A 19529-nucleotide genomic window follows, 5' to 3' on the forward strand; every position below is an offset into this window, starting at 1 on the left:
TAACAAGACTAGCAGCATCGTGCAAAAAGTTGGTGCATCAGGTAGACCGGCAAGATCGGTGAAAGTGAATCGCTTGATTCACCGGAATTTCCCATCAAAGATCGCACAATATTAATAAAGTCGGTGTTTCTCAAGAAACCTTTTTGAACAAAACGAGTGAACATAAAAAAAGACCGTTGCACGAAACTTAAAGAGAGGATTACAGTTCAAGAGACGATGGCTGGCTGGATAAGTTTCCTTCTTGTGACGATCGCGACGATGATTGCGATAGCAGAGTCGAGGGTGATTCCCGCCGAACCCAGTAAGTGTTAAAAATTAATATTTGTTAGCTTAGAGAATAACAATAGAATAACAGCGATGTCTGAGACTATATATTATAAATGATAAAAATTTTAAATACAAGTAACGATAAATATTTTATTGTCAAAGTAATGATACATATTTCAATTAGTAGACATAAACTAATAACATAAAAAAATATATACAAAATATATATAAAAATATGTAACGACGATATTACTTTTATCTCTAAATTAAAAAATTGTTTTACGCTTCTCACAGTTTCCGTCATGCTGGATGCCTATGGTAATCCCATAATGTTCCTGAGGGACAAAAGGACAGCCGCTCATCCTTATCCGCACAGGGCGATGATGTTCACCGGATATTACAGGCCGATACGTCGTTCGAGTAACGGCGACCAGGCAACGGGCGTTTTCGCGCAAGGAAATGCCGTAAGCGGCGAGGCTTTCTTCGGCGGTGTGCATACGCCGCATCTTAAAGGTGGTCCGGAACCGATCGAGGAATCAGAAGTATCCAGTGCTGAAGCGCAAGCAGCGCCGGCATCCGAAGAGGAGCAGGACCACGAGCAGTTACCACAAGGACATCATCAGAACGAAGTACACCATCATGATCACGAGCATCGACATTACGATGATGAGGTACAACATCGATCATCATCATTCAGATTCCTTAATAAGCTTATCTCTTACTGTTTAAACATAAACAAAGTAAAATAACTATAAGTATTATGTTCGTTAAATATAATTCTTATTTCAATCTGTACAACATAAGTAATATGTCTATCATCTGTTACATCTACAGGAGCATCACGAACCTGAACAGATTCCACTAACCACGGAGGTTACGCAATCGGCTGAAGAACCGGTTGTTACTAGTACGGAAATATCCGTAGCTCGACCAAAAGTGCATCATACGAAGAAGACGCATAAAACGCCCGTGATTGTCGACACCGACAACGATGACGATGAAGAGGAAGTGGACGATGAAGAGGACGAACCGATCGTACCATTTGTGCCTTTCAAAGGCAACAAGCGTCGCCAGGGATATCCTAACTTGAACAATTTCTTTCCCATGGTCTTCAGCTTTCCGAGAGTGGCCTCTCGCGCTGGATCCTCCGGTTCTCCTCCCGGAACTATTACAGCCATCGCAAATAGTTATTCTACGGGAAAAGGTGGAGTCGCCAGCTCGGTGGCTACGGCTTATGGCGGGTCTCCTACTGGGTGAGTTAAATATTCTTATGAAACATAATAAATGATAAAATATATTTAAAGCACATATCAATTTTCCGTAAATTATATATATATTTTTTTTATTTCAAGTTATACATACATACATGCTAATACTATAATGCTATACTAATATTACTAAAATGCATACAGTATGAAAATATTAATAAGTAATAAGAAATTTATAAAATCTTTTATATATATCGTCGCTAGAAAGAAACGACGTCCGCAGCAATAATCCCACAGCAATATGAGCAATCCTTAAAACGATGGACCTTATAGATGAGACGAAGAAATGCATCCAATATCATTTAGAAACTTTTAAGGTAAAAATAAAAATTACGATTTATTAAATATTACACATCTAAAGAAAGCATGTAATGTATAATTATATAAACAAACATTATAGCTGAAAAATAATCTTGGTTTAAAGAGATCATTAAATGTATTAAAAATTATGCTTGATAAAATACTTTTTGTTAAAGTAAATATATATTGATATACTATACATTTTTAATTTCTTAATGTTTAGGATGCATCGAGCTTTAAATTATTATACTGCTCTATAGTAAAGTTCCATGCAGTTGGAATCCTTTAATTGTAGTTATTATTTCAATTATATTTACTCTTTATGCGCTCTTACTGTTAGATATAAATTTGATTTTAAAAGGATTAATTATTTTTAACATCTCTTGATGTAATGAAATACCGCCGTAATTTACATAAAGTAACATGTCAAGAGTTAATACTAGTAATTCATAATCGTAGCATACACATTCTATGTAAACTAATAATTTATTATTAAGCATTTACGCGAAAATCAGTGTATCGTCCAAAATCCAAAATTCGTAGAAAAATTCAAGAAAATTGAATATTTAAGAGATAGTAAAATTTATTAAATTTTATGCAACGTTGCGATAGTGCTTCACAAAAAGAATCAATATTTTATTCTTCCATATGTTCGATAATTTATGTAAATGCTTTATAGTAAGCGTCAATTTTAATGCAATAAAAAGTATTTCAATGGAAAGCTGGTTTTATTTCGTAATTCCTGAGTTCTTACTTATTATTTGTTTTGCGTGTCATCTCTATACAATTTATTCACGTAGTGCGCGCACCTAAAATGAAATATGAACTTTACATTATAAGTAACATGTGCAGATTCATATGTTATATGAGATCATATGAGAAATGGTAATTCAGAATCGCTGCGCATAATGCCCAATTCTTTAGCTCGCAGTCCTAAAATTAGACCTGACATAACTCTTCTCATCAATTCTTCTCTGAGTCCGGCGTAAAATGTGATTTTATTGTATGAATACGTAACTTTTCAGATATCATTATATAAATCAGAAATAAACATTAGGTAATACTCACACCTTAGATTTTAATTTATAAAATATGTATGCAAAAATTATTATTACTATATTTAATCAATAAAATATTGTTTCAAAGATGAATATATAATCGAGTCAAAACAAATGAGATATAGATACAAAGGAAGGACAAAAACGATATCTGAATGGTATATTTCAGAAACTCAATCTCTCTCTCTCTCTCTCTCTCTAGAACTCTAGAACTCTCAATCTGCGTTCTTCGCGCAATAACAGTGATGAAATGGGAATTCCAAAGTATATTCGTTCATCGACCTAAGGCTGTAAATCCCCGAGAAAAATCAAGGTTATACTTTTTGACGCACATCGTTGACGTACCTTCCAAAACAGCTAGATTTTAAAGCATGTTTGCTTTTAAAGCGGTTCTTAAAGCATGCTTGCTATGTCCGACTCTATTAATATGAAGAAACGAACGTCATTTAAGAGGAATTATACGTATGATACATGACAATACTTTAAGAAATTAAATTTGAAGAACGCAGATACGTTATGATGTAATGATGCAATGTTTAGTTTTTGCAATTAGAACTTCTTCTTTAAATAAAAGAAAGCAAGAAATTTCGGAATCTTTCAGCTTTGCATGCAGTAAACCATGGCTATCAACGCTCTCTGCATTTATGCGATTTACTTAAACCGCGCACTTAAATAATCATTATTTTTCATATAAGACGCGTGCAAAAATACTTTACCACGTTCTGCCAAGAATAAGCTAGATAGATAGTGTGTATAAGAATGTTGACTATTACTTATACGCGCAAAACATTTTGCGTCAATCCGATTCATCATCAATACGATTCGCGTGATTGATTGACGATAGAGGAAAAAATCTCGCATCATTATTCCTCCACACATAAAATCCAAATCTTTACGCGTACACATGCGATACATCTATGAATCGTTGAACTTTCCACAAGACTTATGATTTCTCAGTCATTAAAAAATCTAATGATCAAACCGCTTTATTAAGCGATACTAACAATTGCTCGATCATCTGCTCGAGCTTGTCACGGAATGACGTTCCATCGAATGAACAGGAAATCGTCCCAGGGACACAACGGCGCCGATGGCGTATCATTGCTTAACACCGACAAAGAAGAGGCTCGACTTGTCCACGTTAATGATATACGGATTTGACGCGGCCGAAAGTGTCTGTTTTGTATCTGCGTAAACGCGCGGCTCCGGGATATCCCGGAACGTGGATGGCTTCCCGTATATAAAGACCGCTTTGCCAATTTTCTTACCGTCATTTGGCATTGGATAGTCACAGTGTGATCAGCATCGGCAGAATGTCAAGGATCGCGAGTTATTTGTTCGTCGCGCTACTCATCGCGGTTGCAGTTGCCTTCCCGACGAACGATCTTCAGCCACAGCCACCTCAAGGTAAACGCGTAAACGCGTAAGGCAACGATTTACATAGGAATTTGTGAAAGTGATAAAACGTGCGAACAATGAAATTTTGGCGTTTGATGTTGTTCCATTAAATTTGGTATTAAGATTGCAAGATTATCGAAAATTCTCAATCGAAAGTGATCAAATAGTGTTTGAATCTTGACGCATACTATGTGTAATCAGAGTATGTGTGTGCGTCTGTGTGCTTTAAGAAATAATGTCGATTAGCCAGTCATATACAATAAAACATTTTCTATGAAAATTTTCAAGACAGTAGTTGTAAACACATATTTAACACACACTGAATTGATAAAGAATTTAATACTCTATCTTCTAGACTAGAAGCTGAGCAATTTAAATCGATGGGAAAATTAGATGTCAAAATTTTAACTCAGGTTTGCAAGGAATAATAATAAGAGCAGCCTTACCGGAAGTCGTCCGTGTTAAGCGTTACGGATACAGAGGATACGGTGGATACGGTGGATACGGTGGCTATCATGGTCATCACGGTTTTGGAGGACATAGAGGATTTGGAGGACATGGAGGACATGGATGTTTTGGAGGATGCGGCGGATTAGGAGGACACCGCGGATACGGTGGTGGCAACTCTTTTGCCAATAGTGGAGCTCATGCCGGTTCTATAAGCACACCATTTGGAAGCGCTTCCTTCGCAAGTTCCTTTGCCAATTCTGGGTAAATATCACGGAATAATTGTCAAGAATTTTTGATCGGTTTCGAGATATGTTTCACGAATAAATTGTTTTAAAATATTTATACAAATCTAAAAGACAATTTTAATTTCTCAAAATTCCAAGTTTTTGCTAATTATTTATATTTTACATTATTACATATTAAAAGTGCTCCTTAGCGTATGGTTGAAAATAATATAATTTTTTTGCAGCTCTCGTGGTTACGGACGATGAAACTATAAGATTTCAAGGGACAATAATTATTATTAAAATTGAACTCCTGTGACAATAATCGTATTTGTATACTTATTGTAAGTACTATTTTTTGTAAATAAACTTAAAGAAGGAACAAAATAACATAATTTTTCGTCGACATTTAAAGATATCTATTATAACTACTTATCTCTATTTCAAATAATGATTAAACAGTAATAATATGGCAATTAATTTATCATTATCAGTGTGTTCAACAAATTCTAAATATGATATTTTTATTGAGCTCCGATGTTTTTCTGTATCCACTTTATCGTGGATGCTTCAGCACATTAATAGTTCAAGTCTTTAATCGTGTATATAGCTTTGATTGCTCAATCCTCCACGCTGATACTCAACTCCTAAAGATAAAAACCATCGAAGAGAATCAAATGGCAAAGGTGTTGTTAATAGTATGGATGTAGAATTAGCATTTGTGATAGTGTAAATTAACCGTAGCAATGGTAAAGGCCATCACACATAAAATTCCGTAAGGACGTAAGACGTAAACGTAAGCAAATTGACCAATCCCAATGGAGTATTGGACTCTCCATAACCCCTCCAGAGCCCAATACTCCATTGGGATTGGTCAATTTGCTTACGTTTACGTCTTACGTCCTTACGGAATTTTATGTGTGATGGCCTTTAATGTGCGAGGAGTTATGTTTCTTGCGCACGATTAGCCGAGCGAGTACTGCGCGCTTCACGAAAACTGCGTTCACAAGCTGTTGTGTTACATTGATCTATACATTTGTATGCTGTCTTGCAATCATAGATTATCGTATGGATTAAAAGGCGGATTGTGAGGACTCGACTTTAAATTTTCACGCGTCGCAATATCCAGTGCAATTCCACGTGAGTCGTTGGGTTTTATTATATGTATAAAAATTTTGTTTACTCCATATGCATCTGTTGTTCCAGCAACAAGTGCTAAGCGACGTGTGTGATTTCTACATGCGATGGTTACGTTGATGAATACTATGTATTTACTGATATTATGTATCATCGTCGGGGTGACCAAAGCCCACCAAGTAAGAATAGCAATGCAAGTAGGAAAACGATTAAATAGATGATATAATTTGCTAAAATTAAACTTTTATCAAATTCTTCACGATAAGTTACATATATTTTACATATATAATAATCAAACAATAATCAGTACATATATTTTATAAATACCACTACTAATACATCAATTCTTTTACCAATAAGAAAATAATTTTATCTTCCAGTCAGAAACAGTGGTCCATAATAAAAATGTGAACATTATCATGAATGTGAACGCGAGAGATGTTGCTAAGGAATTATGGAAACTAATGAAGACTCGCTTAAACAATGGCACCAGCAATTTTATCAGCGAAGAGAACATTATCGAAGATCTGGAAAATGCTGTGAAACCCTTTGTATCACCTACTAGAAGAGGCATGTCCCAGTTGCACGCTTACCAAGTGGCCACTGATCTCGATCAGATTATTCGGACAGCATATATTAGAAATTTTCCAAATATGAACATGTTGGATATAGAGATCGCGACAAGAAATATTGCCGCGAATATGATGGCCATGTTAAAAGTACTTCTCTCGAAAAACTTAGTTCGATCGCAAAGTGACGAGATGGGCTTATCCGGCAGAAGAATGATTTACGCTTCACCAAACGACGACAAGCAAAATGATTATGTGGATATTAAAATCAAGATACGCAGAGAAGACATTCTTAATGCTGTTCAGTAGAGCAAATGTTATCGTCTATTTTTACACAGATAAAACTATAACTTTTGGCCTGACTAACAGTAAAAAAGTTATATACTAAGTTTATAAAAGTGACATCTCACACACATGCATATACCCTGCTTACGTGCGAAGCGTCAAAGGAATATGTTTAATGTCTAATGTTTAACGATTACAATAAAACAAAAGAAATGTTATTCAAATTTCTATTTCTCTTTGTTATAACTATTTGCATACGCTGTCGTTACATGCTGAACATTTACGCAACATGTTCATCCGATCTATTATACTAGATATTGCATTAACGTGTTTTACAGTCTTGCTATTTGATACGTTTGATCGATAAACCTTAGTCACCACTGACGACGAAACCCTCGTCGCGACGGAACTCACAAGCAACTCTTTATCATTAATCAGTAAGTTTTTTCCAATTTAATCGAATCATATATCAAGTGCTAGACATATATCAAACTCATACTAAACAAAAGAAACAATATAAATTTTGTTTTAGTTTTCCATCAATTTTTAATGCTGAATCATTTTCGTACAGCATGACAGTGCATGACAGTGATCAAAAGTCACTCCATAAGATTTTTATACTCTAGATTATAATATTAATCTCCTAGGAACATTATTTTATTTTAATTTTTTAGATTTACTATTTTATTAAATGATTAATTACAAATGCAATTGCTCTACCGATTAATTATTTATTGCAATGTATTCACATTTAGAATAAAATTGTTTATGTCTGAATTTTAATAAGGAAATTATTAAGCACAAAAATAAATATTTAAGACTAACACATGCATGTATAAAAATAATGTCAAAACAACATGTACAATTGGATTTCTTATTAGTGTTTGGTTTCAAAACCAAGTCCAAATGTGATTATTTACACTGAAAGCTTTGAAGATCAATGTTAAAAATATATTTTGATAACATAATATTTACTTGTAAGTGTAGTTTTTAATCATGTAATATAATGTAATAATTCTCATTTTATGATCTTTGATAATAAATGATTGACATGGCGTGCAATTCTATGCCTGAAACCTAGAAAATAGTTATATCGATAGCAACCTGCAGGTGGTACGTTTTTGATTAACTTCTATAAGGTGAGACTCATATGTAGATACGTGCCACGTCGATGTGAATTAGAACTTGAAGAAGTTAAATTGAGAATCCATAGTTTGGATACAAAAGTGTCGATCACTATCGCGATCAGCAGCACGATCTAAATGCACTATTGCAATCTCATGCGCTTACATGCGAAAGCTTCCACAGTTTTCCGTATTCTGCCTGACACTGCATGTCCGATTGATGCAAATCCTAAATAATGCGAATCAGCTTGTTTCAGATATAACTTGTAGCGTGAGTTATATTCATTACCTAATGAGAAAAGTTTTGACAGTTTATTTCACAAAACGACTACGAGACATGAACCCTTTACAGCAGAGGCTTCGATTTAATATGGGTTAAACATCGAGAAAATACAAACATTTTTAATTTTTATCAACATTTTTAATTGCAAATCAATTTATATGTAATACCGGCAACAATACTGATAGTGTCTGTATCAATAATGTCTAATCATAAACAACGATGTTGATTGCTTGTGGTTGATGAATAATTTCTTTCTATTAAATGCAATAAAATTTGACGCAAAAATCGAACGGAATTTTTTGACTAACCCAAAATATATAATTTGAGCTGTTTGCAATATATACAACGTAAGTCACACATCGTGCTTTGCATAATATGAATCTGAGCCATTTTTATGCAAATTGCATTCTCTTTCTCTGTGCATGGAACTCAAGTTATGCGCGAGTAAGTACGCTATTTAAATTCATGGGGTATTATTATCTCAGAAATGCACACGAGATTTGACTGGCAAAGTCGACAAATCAACTAACATTACAAGGAAATTACGCAAATCTGGTCGTAAATATAGTAATAACTGGGTTGCACAAGAGAGAAATAACATTTGATAAGCCAAATTGGCTATCTACAATTTTCGATTATCTTTATTGAAAAAAAGAACTATCGTTCTTTATGAATTATTTCTTATCGATTAATCGACTCCACGGCTATATCGATCTGGTGACGGTATTGCCATACATTTTTTTCTCTATTTCTATTAGACTGATTTGCATTTTTATTACAATCGCGATAGTAATTGCTTCATTTAAAATATACATGCAATGTGAAAGCAGCGATAATGGTAACATTAGCATATCTATAACAAATATTTATCCAAATATGCACATAATAAAAATATTTGTAACAAATGTTTGTCAGTTATATTCCAATAGCATAATTATTCATTACTACATGTTATTATTATGAATCCATTGCTAAATATAATCATCTCCTTAAATTAAATAATAAGTCTTATGCATAATCACCAATAATGTTAATCTTAAAAAAGAGCTTGAACTTAAATGCTCTTAATTATGCTATTCTTAAATGAAAAAAAGCTGAAATGAAAAAAGTAGTTTAATATTTTGAATAAAACCGGTTAGTGTCATCTATTTCTGTAAAAAAAATCCAGGAATATTTAAAAATAATATTTAATTACATTTTGTTTGCTTTTGTATTATATTATTGCTTCCTGAGAAATCTAAATTAGCAAATCTAAAAATTTCAGTACAGAATTCCTTAGTCCAAGAAATCTAATGCTAAGGTTTCAATTAATTCAGAGTTCTCGAGTGAAGCAGGATGTCGGAACGACGAAGTACTACGCCAACTGGGAGGGATCAGCCAAGCGTCGGCGTCGGCGCCGAGCGATCAACTAGTATAAGCATTCGTGCTGGCGCGACGCTCATGAAAAGCGTTTCCATATTCCTGACAAGCGGTCGTAAAGCGTCCGGGAATTCGAAGCGGCAGATATCTGCTGGCAAGAACGAGCCATCGAGAAGAAGACATCGTAGAAAAATGCCGGATGGCGGAAGTGGTAGGAATTCCGCCTACATTACCAAAGTGATTGAATCCCTTAAAAAGAAAACAAAATTCTCCAAGTGAGTGCCTGTAGAACGCGTCGACTATGATAATACTCGGATGCCAATGTGCATCTATTTTACATATATTATATTACTATTTATATAATTATGTAGTACATGCTTTTGATTTGCATTTATTAGAAGGGAACTGGATAATCTTTGCAAACTTTACAAGAAGTTAGCTATCAACACCGGCCAACAACAACAACAACAACAACAAGTTGGGCGTTCAATATCTACGGGGAAAAAATCGCAATCAAGGCCAGCTGTCGAAGTAATTAAAACACTAGTAATCGGATGTTAATTAGCGTTATATAAATATTTTCTCACAAAGATAAGATATAATATATATATATATATATATATATATATATATATATTGTTTTTCATATAAATCATCCTTGTAAAATTCTTGTAAAAATATGTCTAATTTCTTATTCAGGGAATTGATAGAACTATTTTTCGAGAACTACTTCATAACACATTCCATGTGATCACGGAGGATACTTTGATAGAACGTTTGTTCTGTTGTTGGGATCGAGAGATCGAGGGTGCCATCAGATTGGAGCCATGGATCATGGGACTTGACGTATTTGTGCGAGGCAGTTTACATGATAGAATTTTTTTTTGTTTCCGTGTGTACGATCTGAACAACGATGGATACATCACAAAAGATGAAATCTTTCAATTACTTAAGTATAAAGGATAATTATAATAATCTAATAATTTATTTTAATCGTTCCAATAATAATCTTTTGTACACAAAAATAAAAATTTTTATAAACATCTAATTATTGAAATTCTTGTTTATAGAAATTGTCTAATAAAGCAACCTGGAGAAGAAGATCCGGATGAAGGAGTAAAAGATTTATCGGAACTGGCCTTAAAAAAGCTTGATATCGATCACGATGGCAAAATTTCGTTTCGGGATTACGAAACGGCAGTCAAAGCAGAACCATTAATGTTGGAAGGATTTGGACATTGTTTACCCACTGAAGAAAGCTGCGCAGCTTTTTTAAAGACTCTTCAATCTTAAAAATACACATAGACTTACGTTTCTATAGCTCCATAATACACATTTTATTTAATGCAAAATATTTGTAACAATGCAATTTTAATGCAAAAATTTAATGCAAAATATTTGAACAATGTAATTTTAACATAAAAATTGTTATTTTACATAGATATTATCTATTTCTTTTCTTCATTTTCTTCCTATTATAACATGTCACATAAAGTGATATATTTATCGATAAGTGCAATTACAATAGGCAGTAAGTCAGATTGAATACTTGTATGTGTAATCGAGCAGAGAACGTATAAATACAATTGCTATAATATTGAAACAGGCGTAATGTTGAAATATTTATTAAATTCTCATTTCGAATGCTCGTTTTCGCGATTAATGATCAGTGAAGAACAGACGATTCGACTGGTTGTGATTGCAATGCAAATAATTATAAGAGATATATCGTTTTGTAGGATCAAATATAAGTTACATATTGTCAAGTTCGAAATTAGTGTTAATAATTATTGGAATTAGCTTTAGAAGAGATATAGTATATCAGAACAATATTTTTTTTCAAATTAAATCCATGAAATCAGTTATCTTTATAGCATGTATACCACTATCTTTATGAGAGTCAATCGACTGCAAACTACAAAGCAGAACATATTCGTCTTTCCGCTTTGATTAGTTTTATGTATTCAATTACAAGATGACGAAACTTCTGTTACACTTTTGTTCTGTTATATAACAAATTTTAAATATACACAATTTTAAAGATACAAACAACCGAGAGGAATCAAATAGTACAGATGTAATTAATTGTACGATGTATGATTAGTCGTGGTGTGAATTAACCGTAGCAGAGTGGCAAATGTACATGATGAGTTATGATCTTCAGGTCTGATTCGATGAACGAATACTGCTCGCGCGCTTTGCGAAAACTGCATTTATGGCTTCTGGCATTGCGCTGTATCGATCCGCATTGTGAGCGTTGATGAATTGATTGCATACAGCCGAATTTAGCACGGTGAATGGTTACGTATTATGTGAATTAAAGCAGGACGTGTGAGTTCGATAGTTGATTGCTATGCACCTCGATATCAGTCGTTCTCGAGGCAAGTGCGAAGCCACGCGTACAACTATTACATTATGGCATTGATCAATGTTATGCATTTACCGATATTGTGCACCACCATAGCGGTGATTACGGCCCACCAAGTAAAAATACCAGAGCAAGTAAGAAAGTAACGAGATACATCATGATATTGTTGCATATAAATTGAAATCAATAAAACTTTTTTATTATGTATTTATATCTTATAATATACATATAGTTTTTATTTTTTATTATATCTTATTTATATATGATTTATATACGAGTATGTTATTATTAATTTATGTTTTGTGCAAATTTAGCTGTATCAAAATGTTAACTTGATTGTATTATACAATGAAAATATTAGTAAAAAAATGCGCTATATAAATACTTAGTTGATGGAATAGTTCATAATTTATAGAAAAGATATTAAATGTTATTAATTGTTTTTGCATCATTAATTTGCGCCTTTATAAAAATAAACTCTATCTTCCAGGAACAATCGTCAGGAACAATCGTCCACAACAAAAATGTGAATATCATCGTGAATGTGGATACGAAGGCTCTGGCTGAGGAATTATGGAAACTCATAGAGATTCATTTAACTAATATCAGCGATGTTAGCAGCCAGCAAAAAATAATAGAGAACCTCGAAAAGGCCATAACACCTTTGATATCGCCCACCACCGCCAGGAAAAGCATGTCGTCTACATACCAAGTAGCAACTGAGCTCGATCAGATTACCCGAAATGCACTAAATACATATTTTCCGGCTACAAACATATTAGACAAAGAGATCATGACAAGAGACATCGTAGCAAATATGATGTCTAGCATAAAAGCGTTTCTCTTGAAAACATTGAAAAATCAAATGTAGGCTATTGACGAGGAGAATATATCTGGAAGAGAAATAATTGACAAGTCTACAAACGACAACGAACAGGGCGATTATGTAAATGCTAGAATCAAGACACGCAAAGAAGACATTGTGAATCCGCTTCAATAATTAGATGTTACGTCTTGCTTTCAATACAAAAAAAGTATTTTTTGTTGTGATATTTATAAAACAAAACTGTTGAGATTTTATCTTTTTTATTTTATATTCAGCGTATTTTTGATGCATGCTTTATTATAGTTTATGGCGTCTGTTTATATTGTTTTATGCGCACGCGCAACCGTTTTACGCTCGCGCGCATCTTGATGGCGTTCTGCCTGCTACTAGCGATTTTTTCTTTGTAACGAGTACTTCACACAGTGTATTTTTCTTTTGCTCGTTATAACGTATTCGTTCATTGTACACATTGAAATATAACGTGTGTATTATCTCAAGTAACATTATTGTGTACTGCTTTCACACATCACCGTCCATGTTGCCGAACGATTTTCGAGAACATCCTATCTTAATAAAAACATATTAGGTTGATAAAATATGTAGAAAATTTTTATAAAATCGGAATAAGTCGAATATTTATTTTTTAAATAAATAATGTGTTTGATTACTACGATTGCTTTATTTTATTTGTAACCTGTGTCACTTATGATATAAAAACTGGCATTTATCATATAAAATTTATCAATAACTTTTTAAGAAACAACGAGCGACAGCTAAAATCTTCTGTAGATTATTCGGGAGAGTGACTTCTATTGGGTAGTTCGGAAAGTAATTTCGTTTTTCACAAAGAGATGTCGTTAGTCGCGTTCCTCGATACTTAACCTTACTCTAAGCGACAAATTCGTTTTATATTTTGACAACTGACATTTCAGACGTCATTTAGTATCTTATTGTGTTGCGATCTGTCAAGTAATTTTTTTTGGCATCACATCAAACATGGAAAATCAAAGTGAGCATTTTCGTAATATTTTGCTTTTTTTACCACCGAAAGGGTAAAAATGCAGTGCAAGCGAGAAAAAATTGTGTGCCGTGTACGGAGAAGATGTATTGAGTGAACGTCAGTGTCAGAATTGGTTTTCGAAATTTCGTACTGGAAATTTCGATTTGAAAGATGCACCACGTTCAGGTCGGCCAATTAAAGCTGATGACGAGAAAATAAAGGCTCTGGTGGATGCAAACCGTCGCATAACAACACGCGAAAGTGCTGAAAAGTTAAATTTATCGAATTCAACTGTTTACGATCATTTGAAACGCCTTGGATTCGTTTCAAAGCTCGATATTTGGGTTCCACACAATTTAAAGGAAATTGACTTGATTCGACGCATTACCATCTGCGATTCATTGTTGAAACGTGAAGAAAATGAACCATTTTTGAAGCGAATCATAACTGGAGATGAAAAATGGATTGTTTACAACAATGTTAAGCGAAAACGATCATGGTCCAGGCAAGATGAACCTGCTCAATCGACATCCAAGGCAGATATTCATCAAAAGAAGATCATGCTTTCTGTATGGTGGGATTGGAAGGGAATCGTATTTTTCGAGCTAGTACCAAGCAACCAGACGATTGATTCGAAAGTGTATTGTCGTCAGCTGGATGAATTGGATGCTGCCATCAAGCAGAAGCGACCAGAATTGGCGAATAGGAAAGGTGTCGTATTCCATCACGACAATGCCAGACCACACACAAGTTTGGTCACTCGCCAGAAGCTTTTACAGCTTGGATGGGATGTGCTACCACACCCACCATACTCTCCTGATCTGGCACCATTCGATTACCATTTGTTCCGGTCTCTACAAAATTCTTTGAACAATGTAAACGTCGATTCAAATGAAGGCGTCAAAAATCACTTGCTTCAATTTTTTGTCAATAAGGAGAAGGACTTCTATGAGCGTGGAATCTTAAAGTTGCCAGAAAGATGGCGAAAGGTAGTGGAACAAAATGGCCAATACATCACTGAATAAAATTTTTTCTAAATATGAAAAAACCGCCTTTCATTTTTCCTTGAAAAAACGAAATAACTTTCCGAACAACCCAATATAATATACAAATATATACATATATCTATAATATACATATGTCAAGTTTTTCGCGTGGACAGCTGAAAATTCGTGCAAAATTATTAAATTTCTTTTGCTAATAATCTTTTAATAAACAACGTGCGACGGCTAAAACCTTTTGAAGTTTACTCAGAACAATGTTCTTGACTTTACATCTTCTAAAATAACGTAGTATTCATTAATATTACTATTATATAATGTTACTATTATATAAAGTGTAAAAACTATAACTTGTTTAATAGAATATGTTATTTACCTTACTAAAAACAGAAATTGGGATTAAAATAACTCGATTAAAAAATTATTTTTTCGTATCCATGTTCCTAGCAAGTAGAATGTGTAATAAAATATTAATAATATACACGATGTGCAATCTGTGATGCGACTGATACCGAAAAAACTACAAAACGTCAATTACATCTTGTTTTAATTAATTTTTTTATTCAAAATACACTCCTGGATCTCAATATAAGTGGAAGTGATTAAAAAACTGTTTGAAGCAGTCATTGTACTCCGTTTCCGATTGAGGCACATTTTCTTTTTTTGATACGCGTACACACGTATATATATATATATATATATGTATATGCACGCACGCAGGCACAGAATAATTAAATTCCTATATATATCCTCTCTAGCGTGCAATTTATCTACCTTGACGAAAAGTCCAAAACATTGCGATTTTACAGTTTCGCACACGCTAATCTCGATCATATCGTAAAAGGTAAATTGAATTTTACACATTTACTCATGCAAGTAATAATATTCTGAATGACCGCATCATGCATCTTATAGGATTATAGATTTTTATTACACAATTTTATCTCAAGTGCAAATTCACAAACTAGTTTTAATTTTAGCGTGACCGACTAAGTCCCTATATGAATACCCTGTATAAAGCGACTAACCCAAAGTCGAAAAGAAACTCGAAGATTGACAATCATGGCACCCCTGATGATTTCGCGCCAAATATTCAGTTGTCTAGTAAGTAAATTGTTTTATTTAGATATACAAATAATAAATAAAATTTGTTAAGTTTAAGTTTTGTCAAACATTGACATTTTAATAGATTTACTATATTAATCTCTCTTATTTATTAACTTCTTCTTTTAATATTTGTTTATAAAAAAACTTGTTAAAGCAGAGCAGTTATTTGTTAACTAATCTAAGTTTTAACTAAATTTTTTTTCCAAAGCTGGTAATTTTATTGTCACAATATGGTGACACGTCAAAATCTCAATATTTGGCGTCCATTCTGGCAACTTTAGAACGCATTGAGGATGTCTTCAAGCAAGCCCAGCAAAACAGTGAATTCGGTTGCGTCATTCCTTGCAAGTTACTTAACTCTGCCTTGGATGTGCCAAAATTACCTAGAAAACAGATTCAGGTATTATGCATAAGAAATATAAAAAATAAAACATAATATAAACACTATGCTTTTTATGTTTTGCTAAAGTAAATGTGGAATGCAATCAATTTTACTTACTGTCCAATATATTTAAAAAAATTAGATATTTCTGGAAAAAATTTGTCTAAAGAAAATAGTTTTCAAAGAATGTTTTTAATTGATGAATTTTACACTTTCTTTGAACTATCATAATCTCAATTTTTGTATTACGATTTTCGTCTCCAAATGAATTCAAGAATATGCTATTAGCAGGTAACGCGTAAAATCTAGGAATATTCTGTGTACTAAAATAACTTGGACTTTTCAGTTATATGTATTGCATGTATCACAAATATTGTATTGCAGGCAAACTTGAAAAAACAACTCCCATCTGCCCAAGTTGACAGTCTTGCCTTCCGAAGATCGCTATTGTCGAATCAAGATGTTGATAATATGAACGCTAATATAAATATCAATGGCATTCATCCGTTTGAAGGCAGACGCAATTTCGATAATAGCGTACTAACTTCAAACAAAATGAAAATCGCCAATCAGAACGTCAATATGTGGGACTCATATGAAAATCAGTCAAAGAATGAAGGGTTCGAAAATGATGTGTGAGCCGCAAACAAAGTTTAAGAAAATCGTTAAATTAATCTAAACATTGCTGCATGTGAATGTGACTTCAATAATATTATCTGTATATGCTAATAATCTATATACACTAATAAAATTAATAAACGAATAGAAATAAAATGTTTATTCTTGTATCTTTCCCCAATAAATATAAATACACTAAATTGTATTAAACTTGTTAATTGTAAACATCGTTTAAACATTATATTGCTATTCAAATGTTTATAATTACTGATATATTGATATTAAAGATATAATAAATATTTATCAGAATTTACTTACTATTAGTAGAAAGGAAAATTGGAATGTGTGTTTAAAAATAATTGTATTCCAGTCAGAGTATGTAATCATGGCACCTGCCGTTTATTAAAAACAAATTCGATAGTAATTATATAATTACAAACAATAATAATGACAGTATAATTGTAAAATATACTCGATCTAACATTTTTATAACGCGCTTGTAGAATCAGTCTTAACCCTCGGATTACTAAACGTATTTGTTCGCAACGTACATTATCCCGTTCATCTATTTCTCGACTGTACCAGTTTCTAGTCAGAAAAATAAATATATATTTAGGGCTACCATCTCCTCTTTTTTCTATCTTTCTCTGTCTCCCTCTCTCTCTGAGCTTTTTCTTTGTCGCGTTTAAGACAATTTAAACAACCAATAACCCGAGGGCTAATTAAATTATGAGACGTGCTATAGAGGTATGTTACAGTGATGCAGGAGTTTCGTTTACGTAATCGAAAAATTGACTTTTGCATCTTCAGAAACAAAACATCATTGACTGACGATGTCTCGGTGCTTACACTTTCGAGGATTTTCTCTTTCCGTTGCTCCATGCACCTTCAGGTTCCCGCACTTAAATTTACATATATGTATGTGTATGTACATGCACGCGCACATCTGTATATGTATATATATATTTATTTATTATTATATTTATGATATATAATTATCTATTCGTTAGGCGCACTCCACAGAAACGAGCTGGCCCATCCGCGACTTTGAATAAAAAATAAATGATCCTTGTTCGTTTCGTCGGAGTGCTGAGATCTACTGAGGATGTCGAGTGACAGTCTCTCGTCTTTTGCGACGTAAAACTAGTAAAGTTGGATAAAGCACTGGCACAGTTTATGGTATGTACTCTAGGTTTCACTTTTATAAAGACGTATATATAGATTTTTTATTTTGTTTCTCGTTATTTATTGCATTTTCTCTAGGTCTTGCAACGTGTTATAAATAATTCAACGTGTTATATCATATTTATCGTAGAAGTATATAACTTCCTTGTTTAACCCTCTAATGGATTATCAAGATTTTAACTGGGATTTTGATTATTTGCGGTGCACGATCAACCAAAACATCATCTCAATGGAGTTTAACAGTTTTAAATAAATAACGTGCATTTTGAAATTTATTTTGATCATTTGAAGTCACTAGAGGGTTAATAGTTTGTACATTCTTCTATACTATGTATATCACTATTTATCTTTTGTAACACAAAATTATAAAAATTTATATGTATAGTAGTATTAAACAAAATAATTTAATATACGTAAAAACGAGATCTGGAAAGTTCATCGAGATAAAAATCTGATAAATTTGTGCAAATTTTCTTTTTGAGTTATATCGTTGAGATATTTTCTCTCTCACAGGTACTATAGATCTCATTAAAAACTGAGATATAGATCATTCTACTTCCACATACTTTACTCTATTTGAGAAGTGCAATTGAAGTTAACAATTTTGTGAAATGCCCATGAATTTTTGAATAAATAATTTTATGACAGCGAACAATATTGTTGCACATATGTGCATAAACAGAATCGATTATGGAAAAACTTGTTTCTTCGTCATTTCGATGAGCAATGCTTTATCCAACTGTAGAAACTAGACAACGAAGAGAATAGATGTATCTCTGAATTTTTAGGCACTTAAATGTCGGAAGTCAGTGGGAACCTTAAGGTCGTGGGTCATCGAACGTCTGGTAGATTTCTTATTTACAGCCTTAATCGAGGACATAATACAACGCCCCGAAAAAGAAACGGATTGTATCCAAATAAATAGTATTTAAACAATTCGCATGTCAGTCCAAAAATGAAAGAATTAAACTACGAAATTTCACATCCAAGAAGACAATTGCCGCGAAACTACAATTACAATTCAAAAGCTCTTATTACTGGCCTTAAAAAACCTTAAAAGTGTTCGGTAGCTTAGGAAACAATTGTTCGTTCGTCCAAATTTCACGACAAATTGTATAAAATGCTCCAAAGTTGCAATTAAAATTTCTCTTAAATTTTCGATGTGTAATTACAATACATCTAGATGTCCCGTCAAAAAGTAATATTCCCGTAAAAATATATACTTCATACAAATACAAGGTCTTCTTGTACAATGTTTGTTAGTCGAAAAGTGAACGGAAAAAAAGACAAACGAATCGCCGATTCAACGAGACTCGCAAA

At 33.2% G+C, this 19529-nt stretch overlaps 3 protein-coding genes across 5 annotated transcripts; all 3 read left to right on the forward strand.

The window, feature by feature from the left end:
- The first annotated feature begins 516 nt into the window (after positions 1-516).
- On the forward strand, positions 517-11329 carry LOC105280204. Its single transcript, XM_026970447.1, is given in 12 exon segments — positions 517-946; positions 948-990; positions 1102-1520; positions 1740-1757; positions 4182-4300; positions 4705-5002; positions 5576-5663; positions 6483-6976; positions 9692-9997; positions 10121-10253; positions 10422-10675; positions 10793-11329. Coding segments are annotated over 12 exon segments (2772 nt in total). The 5' UTR covers positions 517-569; the 3' UTR covers positions 11016-11329.
- LOC105280202 (glycine-rich cell wall structural protein) lies at positions 4126-7180 on the forward strand. 3 transcript variants are annotated; one of them, XR_003406696.1, is made up of 4 exons: positions 4126-4300; positions 4705-5002; positions 5211-5309; positions 6026-6191. XR_003406696.1 is itself a non-coding variant. In XM_026970585.1 (4 exons), the coding sequence occupies exons 3-4, from the start codon at positions 6210-6212 to the stop codon at positions 6978-6980; spliced, it is 570 nt and encodes a 189-aa protein (XP_026826386.1). In that variant the 5' UTR covers positions 5294-5309; positions 6026-6105; positions 6172-6209; the 3' UTR covers positions 6981-7180. The 3 variants fall into 3 exon arrangements, 2 of the variants coding, with proteins under 2 accessions (XP_011338829.1, XP_026826386.1); XM_026970585.1 differs by lacking the exons at positions 4126-4300; positions 4705-5002 and adding an exon at positions 6483-7180 and having other exon boundaries at positions 5294-5309; positions 6026-6105; positions 6172-6281; XM_011340527.3 differs by lacking the exon at positions 6026-6191 and having other exon boundaries at positions 5211-5355.
- Positions 11330-11412: 83 nt separating the features above from the next.
- On the forward strand, positions 11413-18836 carry LOC109611025. Its single transcript, XM_020031956.2, has 4 exons — positions 11413-12224; positions 12581-12957; positions 16223-16424; positions 16791-18836. Exons 1-4 carry the CDS (start codon positions 12138-12140, stop codon positions 17043-17045), a joined length of 921 nt encoding a protein of 306 aa, XP_019887515.2. The 5' UTR covers positions 11413-12137; the 3' UTR covers positions 17046-18836.
- Positions 18837-19529: the final 693 nt, after the last annotated feature.

This window comes from Ooceraea biroi, chromosome 6, assembly GCF_003672135.1.
Source record: "Ooceraea biroi isolate clonal line C1 chromosome 6, Obir_v5.4, whole genome shotgun sequence".
Lineage (NCBI taxonomy): Eukaryota > Metazoa > Arthropoda > Insecta > Hymenoptera > Formicidae > Ooceraea > Ooceraea biroi.

What these genes read in the sequence shown, in the direction of transcription:
- LOC105280202 (XM_026970585.1), top strand. Translation starts at nt 6,210, where the DNA reads ATGGTTACGTTGATGAATACTATGTATTTACTGATATTATGTATCATC. An exon ending in GGGTGACCAAAGCCCACCAA is followed by an intron (nt 6,282 to 6,482) that starts GTAAGAATAGCA and finishes TTTATCTTCCAG; the next exon opens with TCAGAAACAGTGGTCCATAA.
- LOC109611025 (XM_020031956.2), top strand. Translation starts at nt 12,138, where the DNA reads ATGGCATTGATCAATGTTATGCATTTACCGATATTGTGCACCACCATA. An exon ending in AAGTAAAAATACCAGAGCAA is followed by an intron (nt 12,225 to 12,580) that starts GTAAGAAAGTAA and finishes TCTATCTTCCAG; the next exon opens with GAACAATCGTCAGGAACAAT. An exon ending in AAAACATTGAAAAATCAAAT is followed by an intron (nt 12,958 to 16,222) that starts GTAGGCTATTGA and finishes TAACTAAATTTT; the next exon opens with TTTTCCAAAGCTGGTAATTT.